The sequence below is a fragment of the Coptis chinensis genome, chromosome 3, assembly GCF_015680905.1.
Source record: "Coptis chinensis isolate HL-2020 chromosome 3, ASM1568090v1, whole genome shotgun sequence".
Lineage (NCBI taxonomy): Eukaryota > Viridiplantae > Streptophyta > Magnoliopsida > Ranunculales > Ranunculaceae > Coptis > Coptis chinensis.
This window is the reverse complement of record NC_141458.1, coordinates 91386848-91403591: the sequence shown is the minus strand read 5'-3', so window position 1 is coordinate 91403591 and position 16744 is coordinate 91386848. Positions and strand designations below refer to the sequence as shown.

Sequence of the window (16744 nt, the reverse complement as noted above, 5' to 3'; positions counted from 1 at the left end):
AACAATGAATTATTAACAGATAATTAGCATAATCCGGTCGTGCATGTGTGAACTTTCTTAAATTCTTTTACAAATATAATTGATATCATAATTGTTGAATTAGTTAAGATTATATGAAAAAAGATTGGGATGCAGTTCAAATGCTAGAGTACTCTGATTTTTTTGTTTTCTTTTTATTTCTAACTAGTAAACCGCTGAGCATACGTGAAGAACGAGCGAAGATAATCTAAGCGCACGTGTTGGCAAAATTTATAAAGACTAGAGAGAAGAGTACTCAGAACGAACCAAAATTCATAAATGAAATAACAAACCTCGCTCTTAGTTTTGGAAAAAAAATTAATTTGGAGGGAATCGGAGGAGAGATATTAGAGATTAGAGAAAAGGAGAGAAAATCGAAGATAAATTGGATTTTCTTTTTGTTTTTGGGAGTCAGGCAATACAAATATTTTTACTTCCAATCTCAAGAGACACTCGCTTCGCTCATTCGCATCTTCGCAGGCCCAAGGTCATATGGTTTGAGACCGAATTAAATAACATACCCTGAACTTTTTAGTAGATCCAATTCTACAAATTAAAGTTCATTTAGCTGCCAAGATGGTGAGGGATATCCCTCTCACGGGAAGAAATTAAAGAGACCATCCCCAGTATACAGTTACTGATAAAGTATCTCAACTAAGTTGCTTGTTCATTATATTAATCATTGTTTTAATTTTAATTAAGATTTAAGATCTAGATCGAAGGACTATGGCGTATCTGAAAATTTGATTAAAGAATCGATTAATTATCTAAAGATCGATTTTCAAAATTTTCTTTAAATTTTGTTGTAGAAAACTTTTAGTGAGATTTTGCAGTACACCAAGAAGGTCATGGACGTTTGTAAAAAAGCTGCCTAACCTTTTCCCGGGTGTTCAAACGGTTGCAACAAAAGTTTTCGTCACGATCCCAAATTCAGTCAAAGTCTCAAAATGCAATTTGGAATAAACCGACAAAATCAGAAGCTTTTGCCCACATTTGTCCCCATTTTCCTTTTAAACCGTTAACTTTTCATTCAAAACTAGTCATAGTGAACCTTTCGTAATTCAATGCAACACCATGTCCACAATCATACCTTGTGTCTTCCCTAGTTCCCTCTATATAATCTCTAATTCTTCACTCTCACTAATACACTCACTCTTCTTGAGTAAAACATCTCTTTCAAACCATGTGCTTAATGATGAAAATTTGGTACTAGATTTGATGGGTAACCACAACTTAATTTAATCATTCGTTCTATAAGAAGCAGAAGAAAAAAAAGTTTGTAGAAGGTAACTATTGTTTGATATGTGATCACTGATATAAAATGTTATGCTCTATGTCTTAATGTTTAACCAACATTCTTCTTTGCAGTTTGCTGAAGTTTCGCATATCGGATGGCGAGTAAGATTGGGACTTCTTTCTTCATTGTAGCAGTACTCTTCTTGTTTTCGAGCTTTGTCATCGCAACAAATGGACAAGAAGAAATCAAGCTTCTTTTAACATTTAAAGCTTCCTTGAGGGATCCATTTCGCTTTCTTTCTAACTGGAATGCGTCCAATGATATATGCAACTGGTATGGTATCTCCTGTATCAATTCATCTCATGTTTCTGAAGTTGAGCTTTCAGGAAAGAACATTTCTGGCAAACTTTCTTCATCTCTTTTCCTTCTACCTTTCGTCCAAAACATTAATATTTCAGACAATGTACTCATTGGCGAGCTTCCTAAGGAGATGTTCTCTTGCTTAGCGCTTCGACATCTTAATCTCAGTGGCAACAACTTCAGTGGTTCTCTTCCTTATGGTTCAAGTCCTAGCCTCGAAACTTTGGATGTTTCGAACAATATGCTCAGTGGAGGAGTTCCGTCAGAAATTGGACTCTTTTCTGGCCTTAAAATTCTTGATCTTGGTGGGAATGTTTTGATAGGCGAAATCCCGGGTTCGATATCCAATCTCCAAAATCTACAGTTCTTGACATTAGCTGGAAATCAGTTAATCGGCGAAATTCCACCTGAACTAGGCCAACTGAAGAACTTGAATTGGATATATATTGGATACAATAATCTCTCTGGTGAAATTCCAAAAGAACTTGGTTACTTAGCTTCTTTGAAACATCTTGATCTTGTTTACAATAATCTGACTGGAGAAATTCCATCAGCACTTGGAAATCTTACCAGTCTTCAGTACCTCTTTCTTTATCAAAACAGACTCACTGGTCCGATTCCTCGTGCAATATTCAATCTCACAAACTTGATCTCGCTTGACTTAAGCGATAATTATCTCTCTGGTGAGATACCAGAGCTCGTAATTCAGTTGAAAAACTTGGAAATCCTTCATCTATTTTCAAATAATTTTACTGGCGTCATTCCTAGAGGTGTAGCTTCTCTTCCTAAGCTTCAAGTTCTTCAGCTTTGGTCTAATCAATTATCTGGTGAAATTCCTGAAGACCTTGGCAAAGAAAACAATCTCACTGCGTTGGACCTTTCGACAAACAATCTCACTGGAAAAATCCCTGGAGGGCTTTGCACTTCTGGTCGTCTTTTCAAGCTCATACTCTTTTCCAATTTACTCGAAGGCGAAGTACCTAAGAGCTTAAGCTACTGTAAGAGTTTGGCGAGGATTCGAATCCAGAACAATCTAATCTCAGGGGTGTTATCGCCAGAATTCACAAAGTTGCCGTTAGTCTACTTTCTTGATGTCTCTGGCAATAGAATTTCTGGTAGAATTGATAAGCATAAATGGGAGATGCCATTACTTCAAATGCTGAATTTGGCAAGAAATAGATTTGTCGGAAGCTTGCCAGAATTCAATGGTAGCGGTAAACTTGAAAACCTCGACTTGTCAGAAAACAATTTCACAAGCAGCATACCGACGAGTTTTGGAAACTTATCAGAGCTAATGCAGCTAAAGCTTCGGGGAAACCAGCTCTCGGGTTTCATTCCAGAAGAATTATCTTCATGCAAGAAATTAGTGAATTTAGACTTAAGTGAAAACCAACTCACTGGGCAAATTCCAAGTGGTTTCTGTGTAATGCCAGTTCTTGGTCAGTTTGATTTATCATATAACAACTTGTCAGGTGAAGTGCCGTCGAACTTGGGGAAAACAGAATCCTTGGTTCAAATCAATATTTCCCACAATAACCTCCATGGAAGTCTTCCATCCACAGTGGCGTTCATCAATATTAACGCGAGTTCAGTTGCTGGCAATCATCTTTGTGGTGGTGATATCATAAGTGGTTTACCTCCATGCAAAGAGCCTAGAAACCACGTTTCTTGGTTTTTCGTAACTTCACTTGTCCTAGTTCTTGCATTGCTTGTTTTCATTCTTTTGATTGCTTTCTTCATTCGAAAACGAAGTAAAGCACAATCAAAGAAGGTTGATAGTGATGAACATGGTGTTTGGCAATTGCAGTTCTTTGATTCTAAAGCGTCTAAGGCTGTTTCAATAGACGATATCTTATCTTCGATGCGAGAAGAAAATATCATTTCTAGGGGAAAGTATGTAACACTATACAGAGGAAAGTCTTCTGTAAAAGAATTACATTTTGTCCTTAAAGACTTGAGTGATACTCCAGCACTTCATTCAAGCTTCTGGACAGAAATGGAAGAGCGGGGAAAGCTTCAGCATACCAATGTCCTTAAACTAATTGGTATTTGTCGGTCTGAGAAGAATGGAGTTCTTCTTTATGAATTCATTGATGGGAAGAGCTTGGATGATGTTTTATGTGATATGAGTTGGCAGCGTCGTCGTAACATAGTTGTTGGGATTGCAAAAGCTTTAAGGTTTCTGCATTTTGGATGTTCCCCCAGTGTTTTGGTTCGAATGTTGTCTCCGGATAAAGTGATTGTTGATAGAAAAGACGAACCTAGCGTGCTACTGAATCTTCCTGGGTTGGTTGGTAGAGATTCCAAGGGGTTCTTCTCTTCAGGCTACATTGCTCCAGGTAACATTATTCACCAACCTACCCTTAATCAAGTTAATGAAATCCAAGTAACTTCACGGACTCGAGGCCATTTAATTTAGATATATACAATGACTTAAAGAGTGATGATTTGTTCTTATAGTTATAATTTACTGGCTAGCTAGAAGCCACTACCATTTATTATAATTTTCTACACGCAAGTTTAAATAGTTAGTATTTACTATCATGCTTCTACGGTGTGCTGCAGAAACCAGATTGAGGAAGGAGGTAACAAATAAGAGTGATGTATATGCCTTTGGAGTCCTCCTCATCCAAATTCTAAGTGGCAAAGGACCAGCTGATGCAGAGCTTGGCGTGCATGATAACGTGGTCGATTGGGCCCGTTATTGCTACTCAGACTGCCGTCTAGACACGTGGGTTGATGTGGCGATGAAGGGACACTCATCGAATTATCACAATGAGATCTTTGAGACCATGAATCTAGCCCTACAATGCACTGGCAAGGATCCCGTGGCTAGACCAAGCTCAAATGATGTACTCAAAACCTTACAGTCCATTCTACGGCCAAGATCATGCATTTCATAACTCCTGAATTAGGTTTTTCATATTCCTATTGTTTCCTCTCTTTTTTTGCCCTTTTTTTTTCTTCCGATCAGTTTGATATAGAGTATGTTCACATGAGTGTCAAAAAATGTTTTTGAGTGAAACTTGTAAATATAAGATGCCAGAATATGATCATATTACACAGTTTACAATCTTTGGGTGCATCTTCTTATATTCTATCATTCTATGTAAGAAATAAGCTGTCCTCTGGCAGACACAGACAGAATATACTTCATTTCTGCCAACAGTAATTGATGGAAAACTGGAACTTAAGTTGGTAAGTGGGACCAAGGGATGAGAGAACAATGAACCCATAGAGAACAATCAAACCTTAGGGCCCTCACATGAGGAGGTCGGCAGAAGAAGGTATTGGAACGGCTAAGTCCCACCATCCAAGCTTTGTTTTCTGTTTTGGATGCTAGTTCGGCCAAGGTGCACCGTCCTAGCTTTTCATTCCGGTGATATGATCTAGTTCGGCCGGCTGTGGCAGTCCTAGCCAATGTTTTGAAAACCGAACCAGTAATCGAATTGATTTTTTGTTGAAATAGTCCAACCGGATTCAACCATGGTTCGACTCGGTCGGACCTATTAATGTTTATTTAGTAAAATTTTAAATAAATTATATACTTACAAAAATAAAATGAATGTTATGAACTCCATGGGATTATATGGATGCCCACCATTGATCTGTGTTTATCCTGATAGTCATTTATTTGGTGTTTATCCTCATAACCCTCTATCTGGTATTTATCCTGATAATCTTTTATCTTAGAAAGTAGGCTACTATAATAAATTGGTCACATGTTATTTATAGACTTACAATCCATATTTCACATGCTCAGACGATATGATTACTATATTGTGGAACTCTTCTAATTGCTATTCTTTGTGAATCTGCGTTTGAGTTCGAAATTCGGATATCTAAGCCACTCTCAACAAAAACTGCTATAACTTTCTGCTCGATGATTGGATTCACAATCTGCCTTTTGCATTAGACAGCTAACTCAGAGATCTTTCCAACGGTGTATGGCTCGAAGCATAGTTTGTCCAAAGCTGGTTCAGCTTTACAGTTCTTGTTGAGCCAATTTCTCGTCGAATAGCGAAACGTGGTAATCTGATTTTTCAATCGAATAGGTATCGTATTCCTTACCAAATCTATGCAATTCTTTATTTTATATTGTGAGATGGATTAAAACATAGAATTACATGCTAGGGTTTTTAATTTAAGGAATTTTTTTTCCTTTCATTTTGTTTTTTTTATGTATACTACTGAACAATGATGTAAACCCTAAAGTTCAACGATATATTTGGAACCCGAAGTTCCAAGATCGATTTTTTTAGGAACCTGAAGTTCCAAGAATTAAATTGTTAGGAACCCAAAGTTCCAAAATCTATTTTTTTTAGGAACCTGACGTTCCAAGATCTAATTTTTAGGAACCAGAAGTTCTAAGGTCGAATTTTTAGGAACCTGAAGTTCCAAGATCTATTTTTTTTAAGAACCTGAAGTTCCAAAGATTAAATTGAGAAAAGTATTATGGATATATGTCTGGTAGACTATACCCATAAATGAAGAAGACATTGTGTATCATATCTAACGTTAGGAGTAAGAAACTCACTTAGACAGTCTGTATTACATAAGTGTCAATTTACTGAGACAATATTCTCGTCGTTAGGGGAGAAGAGCAATGGTTGCTCTAAGGAACGACGTGAAGCAACTTGGATCACGTCCTCTGTCTCATTAAGGATCCAAACAATGAATGTGACTATATGAGATAAGGAGAATGATACACTTGCAAGCGGTTGCAGAGAAAATGCCTAAGCATTTAATGACATGGTAAAAGTAACCATGAATGTGCCAGCCAGAATTGATGTTCTATTTGGACGGGGTCCAAACATGGTGGCAAAAGAATCTACTATACGCTAAAAGTGTGGTAGACCTATAGGATCCAAAGAGCATGCTCCTAGGAGAGGAGAACTGAGGAACCATCTTGTCCAAATAATGGTCAGGTAATGGCTGGAGCTCCATAAATAAATAATGAAAATGTGCAAATATCCAAAATTCACTGAAATGCCTATGGTTGCCCATGGAGAGGCACAGGTACCTAAAAATGAAGAGATCGATCTCAATATTCCATGCATGTTCAGGTGAATTGTGGGATAGGAAAGCACTTGTCATAGATGACATATTTAGCTATGGTATAGCTATTGGAACATCAAAGGACAATGATGAAAAATAAATGAACCACGTATTTTGTCGACAAAAGAAAGATTGGCCAATCTGGAATTTGCTATTCAAACATAATTAAACTCTTTGAAAAATGTGGTGTGGACCTATAGTAAAATCTGAGGTTGGATTCAATATAGTAGCAGCAAGTTTGGTTGGAATAAACTTGATTGGGACTCTTAAGGAATTAGAGAAAACTGATGACTATAGATTTTTGAAATGAAATGGACAAAGCACATGGTTGTGCGGAACTTGGATTTGGATAAGGATCCATTTCGACTAAAGGAAGAACATGAGGAAGTTCTTGGTCTTAAAAATACTCTACTTGAGTGATATTGAAGCATTTATGTATTTAGCACAATACGTGCACAAGATCATGCATTACATTTTCTATTAGTTTCTTATCAAGATATAATTGTGCACATACACTTAGATACTGGAATGATGTCAAACACATATTGAGATATTTTTATGGAATAACTTGTATGAAACTATTTTATTCTTATGGTTCCACTAATGGCTATGATCTAGTTGGCTATGCAGTCTTTGGTTATCTATCTGACCCTCAGAAGGGTCCCTCCCAAATAGGTTATGTATTTCTTAGTGGTAATGCTGCCATTTGTTGGCATTCCACTAAACAAACTTTAGTGGCAACTTTCTCTAACCACTCTGAAATTTTAGCTCTTCATGAAGCTAGTCATGAATGTGTATGGCTAAGGTTATTAATTGAGCATATTCATAGTTCTTGCCAATTACCTTCTATAACAGGTGTTCCCATCATTATTTATGAGGATAATGCAGTTTGTATAGCCCAGATTCAAGAAGAATTTATAAAAGGAGACATAACAAAACACATTGCGCCAAAATTCTTTTACACTCATCAGCTTCAGAAGAAGAAGCAGATTAAGGTCGAGCAAGCTCGTTCCAGTGACAACCTTGCTGATCTCTTTACTAAATCACTACCGAAGCATACATTTCAAAAGCTTGTATATGGGATCGGCATGTGCAGAGTTCACTACCAAGCCATATAAAGACTTGTCTTTATTAGGGGGAGTAATAGAACAGGGGGAGCATCCTGAAGAATGTGTCCCAGGACATATGCACTGTACTCTTTTCCCTTATCTAGGTTTTATCCCATTGGGTTTTCCTAGTAAAAGTTTTAATGAGGCAGTATTAAGCAAGTCACAATGATTTTGGGTAATGTTGTACTTTTTTTCCTTCGCTTTGGTTTTTTCCCACTGGGTTTTCCTTAGCAAGGTTTTAATGAGGCAACTGTCATTGGATAGTTATAGAGCATCCAGAAGAATGCTACAAAAAGATGCATCCACCATAATTTCCACAAGAATGGTGGACATCCAAGGGGGAGTGTTATGAAATCCGTAGGCTTATATGGATGCCCACCATTAATTTGTGTTTATCCTGATAGTCCTCTATCTGGTGTTTATCCTAATAACCCTCTATCTGGTATTTATCTTGATAATCCTTTATCTTGGAAAGCAGGTTACCTAAGCTAGTTGTATATAAAGGTAACCTCCTCCTATTTAGACTTACCTCAATGAATAAGAATTCTCTCTATCTCATTCTCTCAATGATTCAATACATGTTAAGTTAGTGTGGTGTTCTCTCCAAATCGGTTTAATTCTAACAATGAATAAATACTTGTTTCAATTTAGTATTAAGTTACCCCCATTACTAGTTGCAATTAGTGTTATCTGCCCCCCACCCCTCATTTTCAAAAATATTAGTGATACCCCCCATTTGTAAGATCCAATGGACATGTTTCTTCATTTGAAAAAAAAAAAAAAAAAAAAAAAAAAAAAAAAAAAACTTTATCTCGTAGTCGTTGGATCTTGCAACTGGGGGGAGGGGGGAGGGGGTAACACTAATTGCAACTAGTAATGGGTGGTAAGTCTAACTAACCCTAGTATTAATTTGTATTATTATAAATCAAAATAGAAGTATTCTACAAGAAATACATAGTAGCATGTTGGTTGTTGGACTATCGATCTTGTTTACGTATTAGGTTCGACTCTCCACATTACCAATTTTTCCAAAAAAACTTATAATAAAAACGATCCAGTTTTTAATTGAACCGGTTTAACCCCGATTTAGTTTAGACCGGTCGGACCTTGGTTCGACTACAAATCCGGTCCAATTTTCTAAACACTGTTCATAGCCTTTGGTTTTGGAAATTGAGTTTGTACATCGAATTTTTTTTTCGATATTTCGGCAAAATGAAAATTTCAACCATGAAACTTTGTCAACCATAAAAGGAACATTGTTTAGGGTTGAAATACATGAGAGAGAGGACCTTTGCAAAAGATAACAAAACCTTGTAAAGAAAAGAGATATTTGGTAAGGAGAGATATTAATGAGTGTGGAGAGATTGAGAGAAGTGTGTAACCCTTCTTTTCCCATTCTTACAAGAAGATTATTGCTCTTTGTGGACGTACGTAGGCAAGAATCACCGAACCACGTAAATCGTTTGTTTCTCTTGTGGTATGTTTTACTTAATTACTTTACATTATTATTATTGTTTGTTTGTGATAGTTAATTTCATTACTTAGAAATGTGGTTGTTGGTTATAGTAAAAAAACTAGATATGGATACTGGAATCAGGTTGTACATGATTTACCCGATAGTGATACGAAGAAAACAATTCTAGCCACAGATATAAACACTCACTTGCTCGAGGATAGGGTCATTTGGCTCAATACTCCTTCCGAAACATTTTCATCTAAAACTGCTTATCAAGCACTTAGAATGAAAAGAGGTCAGCCTAACTGGTGCAAGATAGTGTGGGAAAAATTGGTGCTACCCAATCACTCTTTCAATAGTTGGCAATTGTTCTTAGGTAGCCTTCCTACACAAGATAGACTCATGCATAAAAAAGTCCTTACCAGCTCAAAGTGTTGCTTTTGTAATCTTGAAAGGGATAACTCAAAACACTTGTACTTCGACTGTTTGTATACAAGTAAGGTTTGGGCAAAAGTCAAACAAATGGTTGGTTTGGGGAATTTTGTCAAGTCCTCAAATGGAGAATGGTGTGACCTCATTAACTTGTGCAGGAAAAAGACTCTAAAGGCAGAAGTTTATAAGGTTTATGCATGTGCAACTGTTGCCTATATATGGATGGAGAGAAATGGTAGAAGATTTCAGAACAAATCAAAATCTTGGGATCAACTAGCTTACTCTATTATTAAGGACATGAAGATATATCTGGGCATTAAAATAGTCTTGATGCCTGATGTTGGAGATATAAAAGCCATTTTGATCAGACTCGGCATAGATGTTCAATACAAGAACAAGACTCCCCTCTGCAAATGGAATCTACCCCCTAATTGGATTCATCAAGTTAAATACCGACGGTTCCATGACTGATCATTATATTGGCTATGGTGGTATAGCAGTAGACCATAATGGAATTGTGATATTCACATTCACTGGAGGTGGAAACAAAAAATCGGTATTATACCAAGAGCTCATATATGGCAATCGCAGTCGGTCTACAACTATGTCAACAACATGGCTTTAACAAGATTTCGGTGTGTTCAGACTCACAAGGGTTTATCCGTATCTTAACAGGTCAAGAGAAAGCCCCATAGTACTGCAGCAACCTTCGGGCAGCCATAAAGCACACAGCAAACCAGTTATAGGAGGCAACATACACACATGTGTATCGAGAAGTGAACAAGAGTGCTGATCATTTAGCAAAACTTTCTTTACATGTTGATGAGAGTTTTATCTGTAATGGTCCTCCTCTCACTAGTGTGTTAATTGAGATAAACGCAAATGATGTAAGAAGAGAAGTTTATGTAAGATTATAATCTTCTAATGTAGGTAAGGGTTTGCCTAATAACCCTATTAATCATTTTCAAAAAAAAAAAAAAAAAAAAAAACTAGATATTTATCATTGGAGTTAGTGTCCATATACAAGCTGTCTTGAGGGGATCGATTGGTATTAGGGGTGGCAATGGGTTGGATCGGTCCGGATATGTGCAAATCCAAAACCGTTTTCACTTTTTAACAATGTAGATCCAGAACCGGACCAGACCCGATTGGATATTTGAGTTAGAGAACCAAAACCGAACCGAAAACTTTTTCTTGATTCCAGATCCGATCCGTTCCGAACTAATAACTTTAATTTGGACTTGGTGGACGGGCTTTTATAATTGAATCCTAATTACTATTACATAAACATTTTTTTTTTTTTTTTTTGCAAAATATAAATACGGTAAATAAATCCAAAAGGTATAACACATTAATTAAAGAATAAAATTTTTAGTACTTAATCAAAAGTCATTACAAGAGCTTACAACCTTGAATTTTATCAACTCTTGTTTATTAATTTTTGACAGTGTACGTCACAAAAGCCTATTACGAACAAAAGAAAAAATGTCACAGAGAATTGCATACACTCCTTATTCACTTGATGAATTTTTATACGGTGGAGGAAAATTAGAATTTTGGAAGAATAAGGTTCAAAATTTCAACTGAATCGGGCCCATAACGGTTCGATACATACTTAATCCATAAACAATCCAATAAGAGTCTGATTATGATTTTCAAGACCTATAACCGGTCCAAAATGCTAACTACCTATCCCATACCGCTTTTATTGGTTTGAACCAGATTGGGTATTGGTTCTTACCCGATCCATTACCAACCCTAATTGGTATAGTTTTCCCCAACATGTAGGGGTGACTTCGGATCGGATGAAGGGTTTTCGGAAAATTTTCCAATTTTTTTCGGATAGCAATATCATTTCCAAATCCAAACCAGTTATTTTTCGGATGGCAATTTCTTTTCCAAATTTGGAAAGTTCGGAAAATCATAATCAACAAAATTCGGAAGTAAATTGGAAATTTGAATTATATAATCTAATTCTCTTTTAGGGATAACCATTGTTATCTAATTAATACATTTTTTTAGCAATCATTTTGAAATGTATTAATTCAGTAAACAACAGACTTTTTAACACATTCATTCAGCAAGTTTTTCTTCATGTTAATAACATGCATTAATTCTATAAATAGGAAGATAGAAGAAAGTGAGACAAGGTTCTACTTTTCTAGGGTTTTTATTTGGTTTGTAAACTATATGTAGATTTAATTTAGTAACTATATAAAATAGACGGCTAATATATATCTTAAAAATTCGGAAATTAATCGGAAATCGGATCGGATCGGATTTTGAAAGCACATCCAATTCCGATCCAATTATTTTTTGGAAAAATCGGATATCGAAATTTTAGATATCGGAACACAAATATCCTTGCCAAATTCAGAAAAATATTGGATCGGAATTTGGAAAAATATTGGATCAAAATTCGAAAAAATTGGGTTTTCGGGAAAAAAAAAATGGCACCCCTACCAACAAGTGGTATCAAAGTTGTGGTTAGATCAATCACATAGGTTGTTGTTCTAAGTTTTGCTCGAAAGGTGTTTGATTAAATCCTTAAAAAGAGGTTTGAGTTGAAATAGTTTGTGGAGATGGATCATTCTATAAACACTTGCATGACTAGTCTAAATAAAAGTAACTACACCGTTTGGAAAGCCAAGATGGAATTCTTGTTTTATTGGAAGGACTTAGCACAACCCATTGAGAATGAAAGGGTAAAACCGGATGCAGTATCTGATGCCGATTGGAAGAAGCTTGATAGAAAAGTTATTAGGTGCATTCGACAATGAATTGACTATAGTGTATTCCACCATGTATCCCAAGATACCACAGCCTATGGTTTGTGGAAGAAATTGGAAGACCTCTATGAGAGGAAGTCCGCAGGAAACAGAGTGTTGCTCATTAAGAAGTTTGTTAACTCAAAGTACAAAGAAAGTTCTTCAAAATTCAAGCACCTTAGTGAAGTACAAAATACCATCAATCAGTTGCATTTGATGAAGATAAATATGGGTGATGAAGTTGAGACTTTGTTACTATTAAACTCCCTACCCGATAGTTGGGAGACTTTGGCAGTTTCTCTTGGCGGAGCTGCCAAGGACGGAATCATTTCAATGGAAATGGTTACTGGGGAATTGTTGAATGAGGAGACAAGAAGGGGCACACAGAGTAGCTCATCTCACTCAAAGATCTTTATCACAAAAAAGTAGGGGAGAGGCAAGAGTAGAAAACCACCTCATTCTAGAGATGATGACAGAAGCAAATCTAGGGGTAAATCTATAACTCCTAAAAAAGAGAGACAATGTTACTACTATGTCACCGAGGGTCATTTCGAGTATGAGTGTAGATCACTGAAGAGGGATGAGAAGAATAATTGTGCACACGAAGACATGGTAAATAGGAATGAAAACACATAAGTCGAGATACTATCGCAGTAGTCTCAGATGATAATCTATTGGGAATTATGTCAGATTATGGTGAGTTTCGTGTTAGTACATCAGGTCAGGATACATAGTGGGTGGTAGATACTAGAGCGTCCTATCACGTCACACCGTACAAGAGTTTCTTCACAACCTACAAATTTGGTGACTTTGGTGAGGTTAATTAAGATAGGTAACAGTGGAGTCTCAAGGATTACAGGGATCGATGATGTTCATGTGGAAACTAGTCTCGGCTATACCTTGACACTCAAGGATGTAAGACATGTCCCTGATCTTCAGCTAAGCCTATTTTCTGTTGGGAAGTTAGATGATGATGGCTTTTAAAACTAGTTTGGTAACAGGATATGGAAACTGAGCAGAGGTTCCTTTAATTTGTGGGCTAAAGGGAAAAAGTGTGTTGTCCACTTTATAAAACACAAGCTAGTTTGTGTAAACCATAGCTAAATGAGGCACAAGAAGAACCTTCCACTGATCTATGGCATAAGAGATTGTGTCATATGGGAGAGAAATGCATGGAAGTTCTTTCCAAGCAAAAGGTGTTACCGAACATCAATGGTACGTTAAATAAATGTGATGTACTCATTGTTTGGTTGGAAAGTGACATAGAGTGTCTTTCCAAAAAGCCCCCTCTCATCGAAATGATATTGTCTTTGAGCTAGTACACTCGGGTTTATGTGGTCCCATGAAAGTGAAGTCCTACGGGGGAGCTTTATACTTCTTTACTTTCATTGATGATGTTTCAAGAAAGGTATGAGCATATAGTTTGAAGACCAATGATGAGGTTATCAGTGTATTCAAAACTTTATGTAGCATATATGGTGGAAAAAGATACAAGAAAGCCTTTAAAGTGTATTTGAACTGATAATGGGAGAGAGTGCATTGGGCCATTTGAGGAGTATTGCAAAAGTCATAGGATTTGTCATGAGCAGACAGTGCCCATGACACCGCAACGTAATGGTATAGCCGAGAGGATGAATCATACTATTGTAGAGAGGATGAGATGCATGTTGTCTCATTCTAAATTACCAAGAAGTTACTGTGTATAAGCAATGCATACAGTCGTACATGGATATGTGATCAACCTATCGCCTTTGAAGCCTCTGAACAGTGATTATCTAGAGAGAGTATGGTCAGGCAGAGATGTTGATTATGGATACTTTAGGGTATTTGGGTGCATAGCATTTGTTTATATTCCCAAGGATGAGAGGTCCAAGTTTGATGACAAAGCCAAGCAGTGTATTTTTCTTGGTTATGGGGATGAAAAGTTTGATTATGAACTTTATGATCCGATTAACAAAAAGTAATTTGAAGTTAAGATGTGGTTTTCTTGGAAGACCAAACAATAGAGGACTTTGAGAATGGTGAAAAGCTAGAAGCTTTTGTTAATTTGGAACTGGAAGTTCCGACAGTAGAAGAACAAATTGCATAACGAAAGCATTGAGAATGCAGAGAACCATGAGGTTGAAGCCCATAATGATGGTGATCCTATTGCTCATGATGGGATTAAACCTATTGAGATAGAAAATATAGAATATGTGCATGAACCACCACCTGAACAAGAAGAAGTGCATCCTCCTAAGCAACAAGAAACTGAGGTGATGAGATCCGAGAGAGAAAGACAAGCTTTAACAATGTACCCACCACATACGTATGTATTACTATCTGATGGTGGAGAACTTATATACTATCAAGAGACTCTTGAAGGTACAGACAAAGAGAAATGGTTGAATGCCATGCAAGATGAGATGGGTTATTTGCATAAGAATCAGGCCTATGACTTAGTTGAGAAACTGAAAGGAATAAAAGTTCTCAATAAAAAGTGGGTTTTCAAAGTCAAGCATGAATATAGTAATACACATCCAAGGCACAAATCCCGCCTTGTTATGAAGGGATTCGGTTAAAGAAAAGGTATTGATTTTGATAAAATTTTCTCTCCAATGGTTATGACTAGCTTCTATCAGGATGGTATTAGGTTTGGCCGCAAGTATGAACCTAGAGGTTGAGCAGCTAGATGTCAAGACAGTTTTTCTTCATGATGATCTTGAGGAAGATGTCAATATGGACCACCCAAAGGGTTTTGAGGTCAAAGGCAAAGAGCACATGGTATACAAGTTGAGAAAGAGTTTGTGTGGGTTGAAGCAAGCACCGAGATAGTAGTACATGAAGTTTGAGTCTTTTATGGTGAAACATGGCTACAATAAGTTTATTTCCGATCATTGTGTGTTTGTTCAGAAGTTTCCAAATAGTGATTTTATAGTTCTCTTATTGTATGTGAATGATATGTTGATAGTTGGCCAAAGCATCAACAAGATATCTAAGTTGAAGAAAGACTTGAGTAAGTCCTTTGAGATGAAGGATTTGGGTCAAGAAAAGCATATATTTGGTATGCCCTGTAGGTCACTTGTGACAAAAAGAGTGGGAAGTTGTGGCTTTCTCAAGAAAGCTATATTGAGAAGGTGTTGAAGAGATTCAACATAGATCAAGCGAAGCCAGTGAGTTGTTGTCTGTTTGGGGGCCAAGTCCGCATGACCAAAGCTAAGGCTGTGTTTGTTTTAGTGAAAACTAATGGATAGGAAAGAAAAAGTATGAGGTGGTCCACCTTTTCCATAAGTTTGGTGTGTTTGTTTGCTATGAAAAGGAAAATAGTTTTTCTCTTGTGGAAACAAAACTATGGAATGGAAAGGCTTTTTGATTCTGAGAGTCAACCCACGGATTTGAGAGGAAAGGAAAAGGAAAATGGGTGTTTTCTTTTCTTTTCTTTAGTTTTCGAATAACAAACATGAAATGGAAAAGAAAATAGGAAAGAGAAGAAGAAAAACATTAATAAACACATTTCATTTCCATTTTCCTTTCCTTTCTTTAGTATTTGCATAACAAACATGGTTTATTCCATCCATTGGTTTTCCTTTCTTTTATCCATTTTACCAAACATACAATACCAAAATTTAGTTTCCATTCTATTCTATTCCAAAGTGACCATTCTATAGCTTTTCTTTCCTTTCCTTAGCTAAGTGAGTAAACAAACGCACCCTAAGAGTGTGTTTGTTATGATGGAAACACCATGGAAAGAAAAGGAAAATAAGAGTGGTCCATCTTTTCCATAGTTTTTAAGGTGTTTGTTTACCCATAGAAAGGAAATGGGCTTTTCCATAGGGAAACAAAATCATGGAAATGGAAAAGATTTTGTGTCCATAGCTAATCCCTAAAAATTTTGTGGAAAGGAAAGGAAATAGATAGTTAGGGACTTACTATTAACATACCCAACAATACAATTATTCTTTTCCATAGCTTTTGCAAACAAACATGATGATTCCTTTCCACAGTTTTTACTTTCCTTTCCCCAGTTTACCAAACACATACCATTTTGAACTATTTCCTTTCCATTTCATTCCATAGTGGACCGCCCATTTTATTTCCTTTCCTTTCCGTGAGCTAAAATTTAACAAACACACCCTAAGTGTCTGAAATGTGAGTATGAGAAGAAAGAAATGCAAAAGGTTCTTTATGCATCTGTAGTGGGCAAGTTGATGTATGCAATGGTGTGTACAAGATCGGATATTGCTTTCGTCGTGGGTGTTGTAAGTCATTTTCTGTCAAATCCGGGTAATGAGCATTAGGAAGGTGTTAAGTGAATATTGAAATATCT

The 16744-nt window shown here is 36.6% G+C and overlaps 1 protein-coding gene across 2 annotated transcripts; it reads left to right on the top strand.

Annotated features, from left to right (window-relative positions):
* The first annotated feature begins 1071 nt into the window (after positions 1 to 1071).
* Positions 1072 to 4690, top strand: LOC147511622 (Leucine-rich receptor-like protein kinase family protein). 2 transcript variants are annotated; one of them, XM_086603297.1, is made up of 3 exons: positions 1072 to 1304; positions 1387 to 3954; positions 4181 to 4690. In XM_086603297.1, exons 2-3 carry the CDS (start codon positions 1410 to 1412, stop codon positions 4516 to 4518), a joined length of 2883 nt encoding a protein of 960 aa, XP_086459423.1. In that variant the 5' UTR covers positions 1072 to 1304; positions 1387 to 1409; the 3' UTR covers positions 4519 to 4690. The 2 variants fall into 2 exon arrangements, with proteins under 2 accessions (XP_086459423.1, XP_086459424.1); XM_086603298.1 differs by lacking the exon at positions 1072 to 1304 and having other exon boundaries at positions 1415 to 1588; positions 1714 to 3954.
* The last annotated feature ends 12054 nt before the right edge of the window (positions 4691 to 16744 follow it).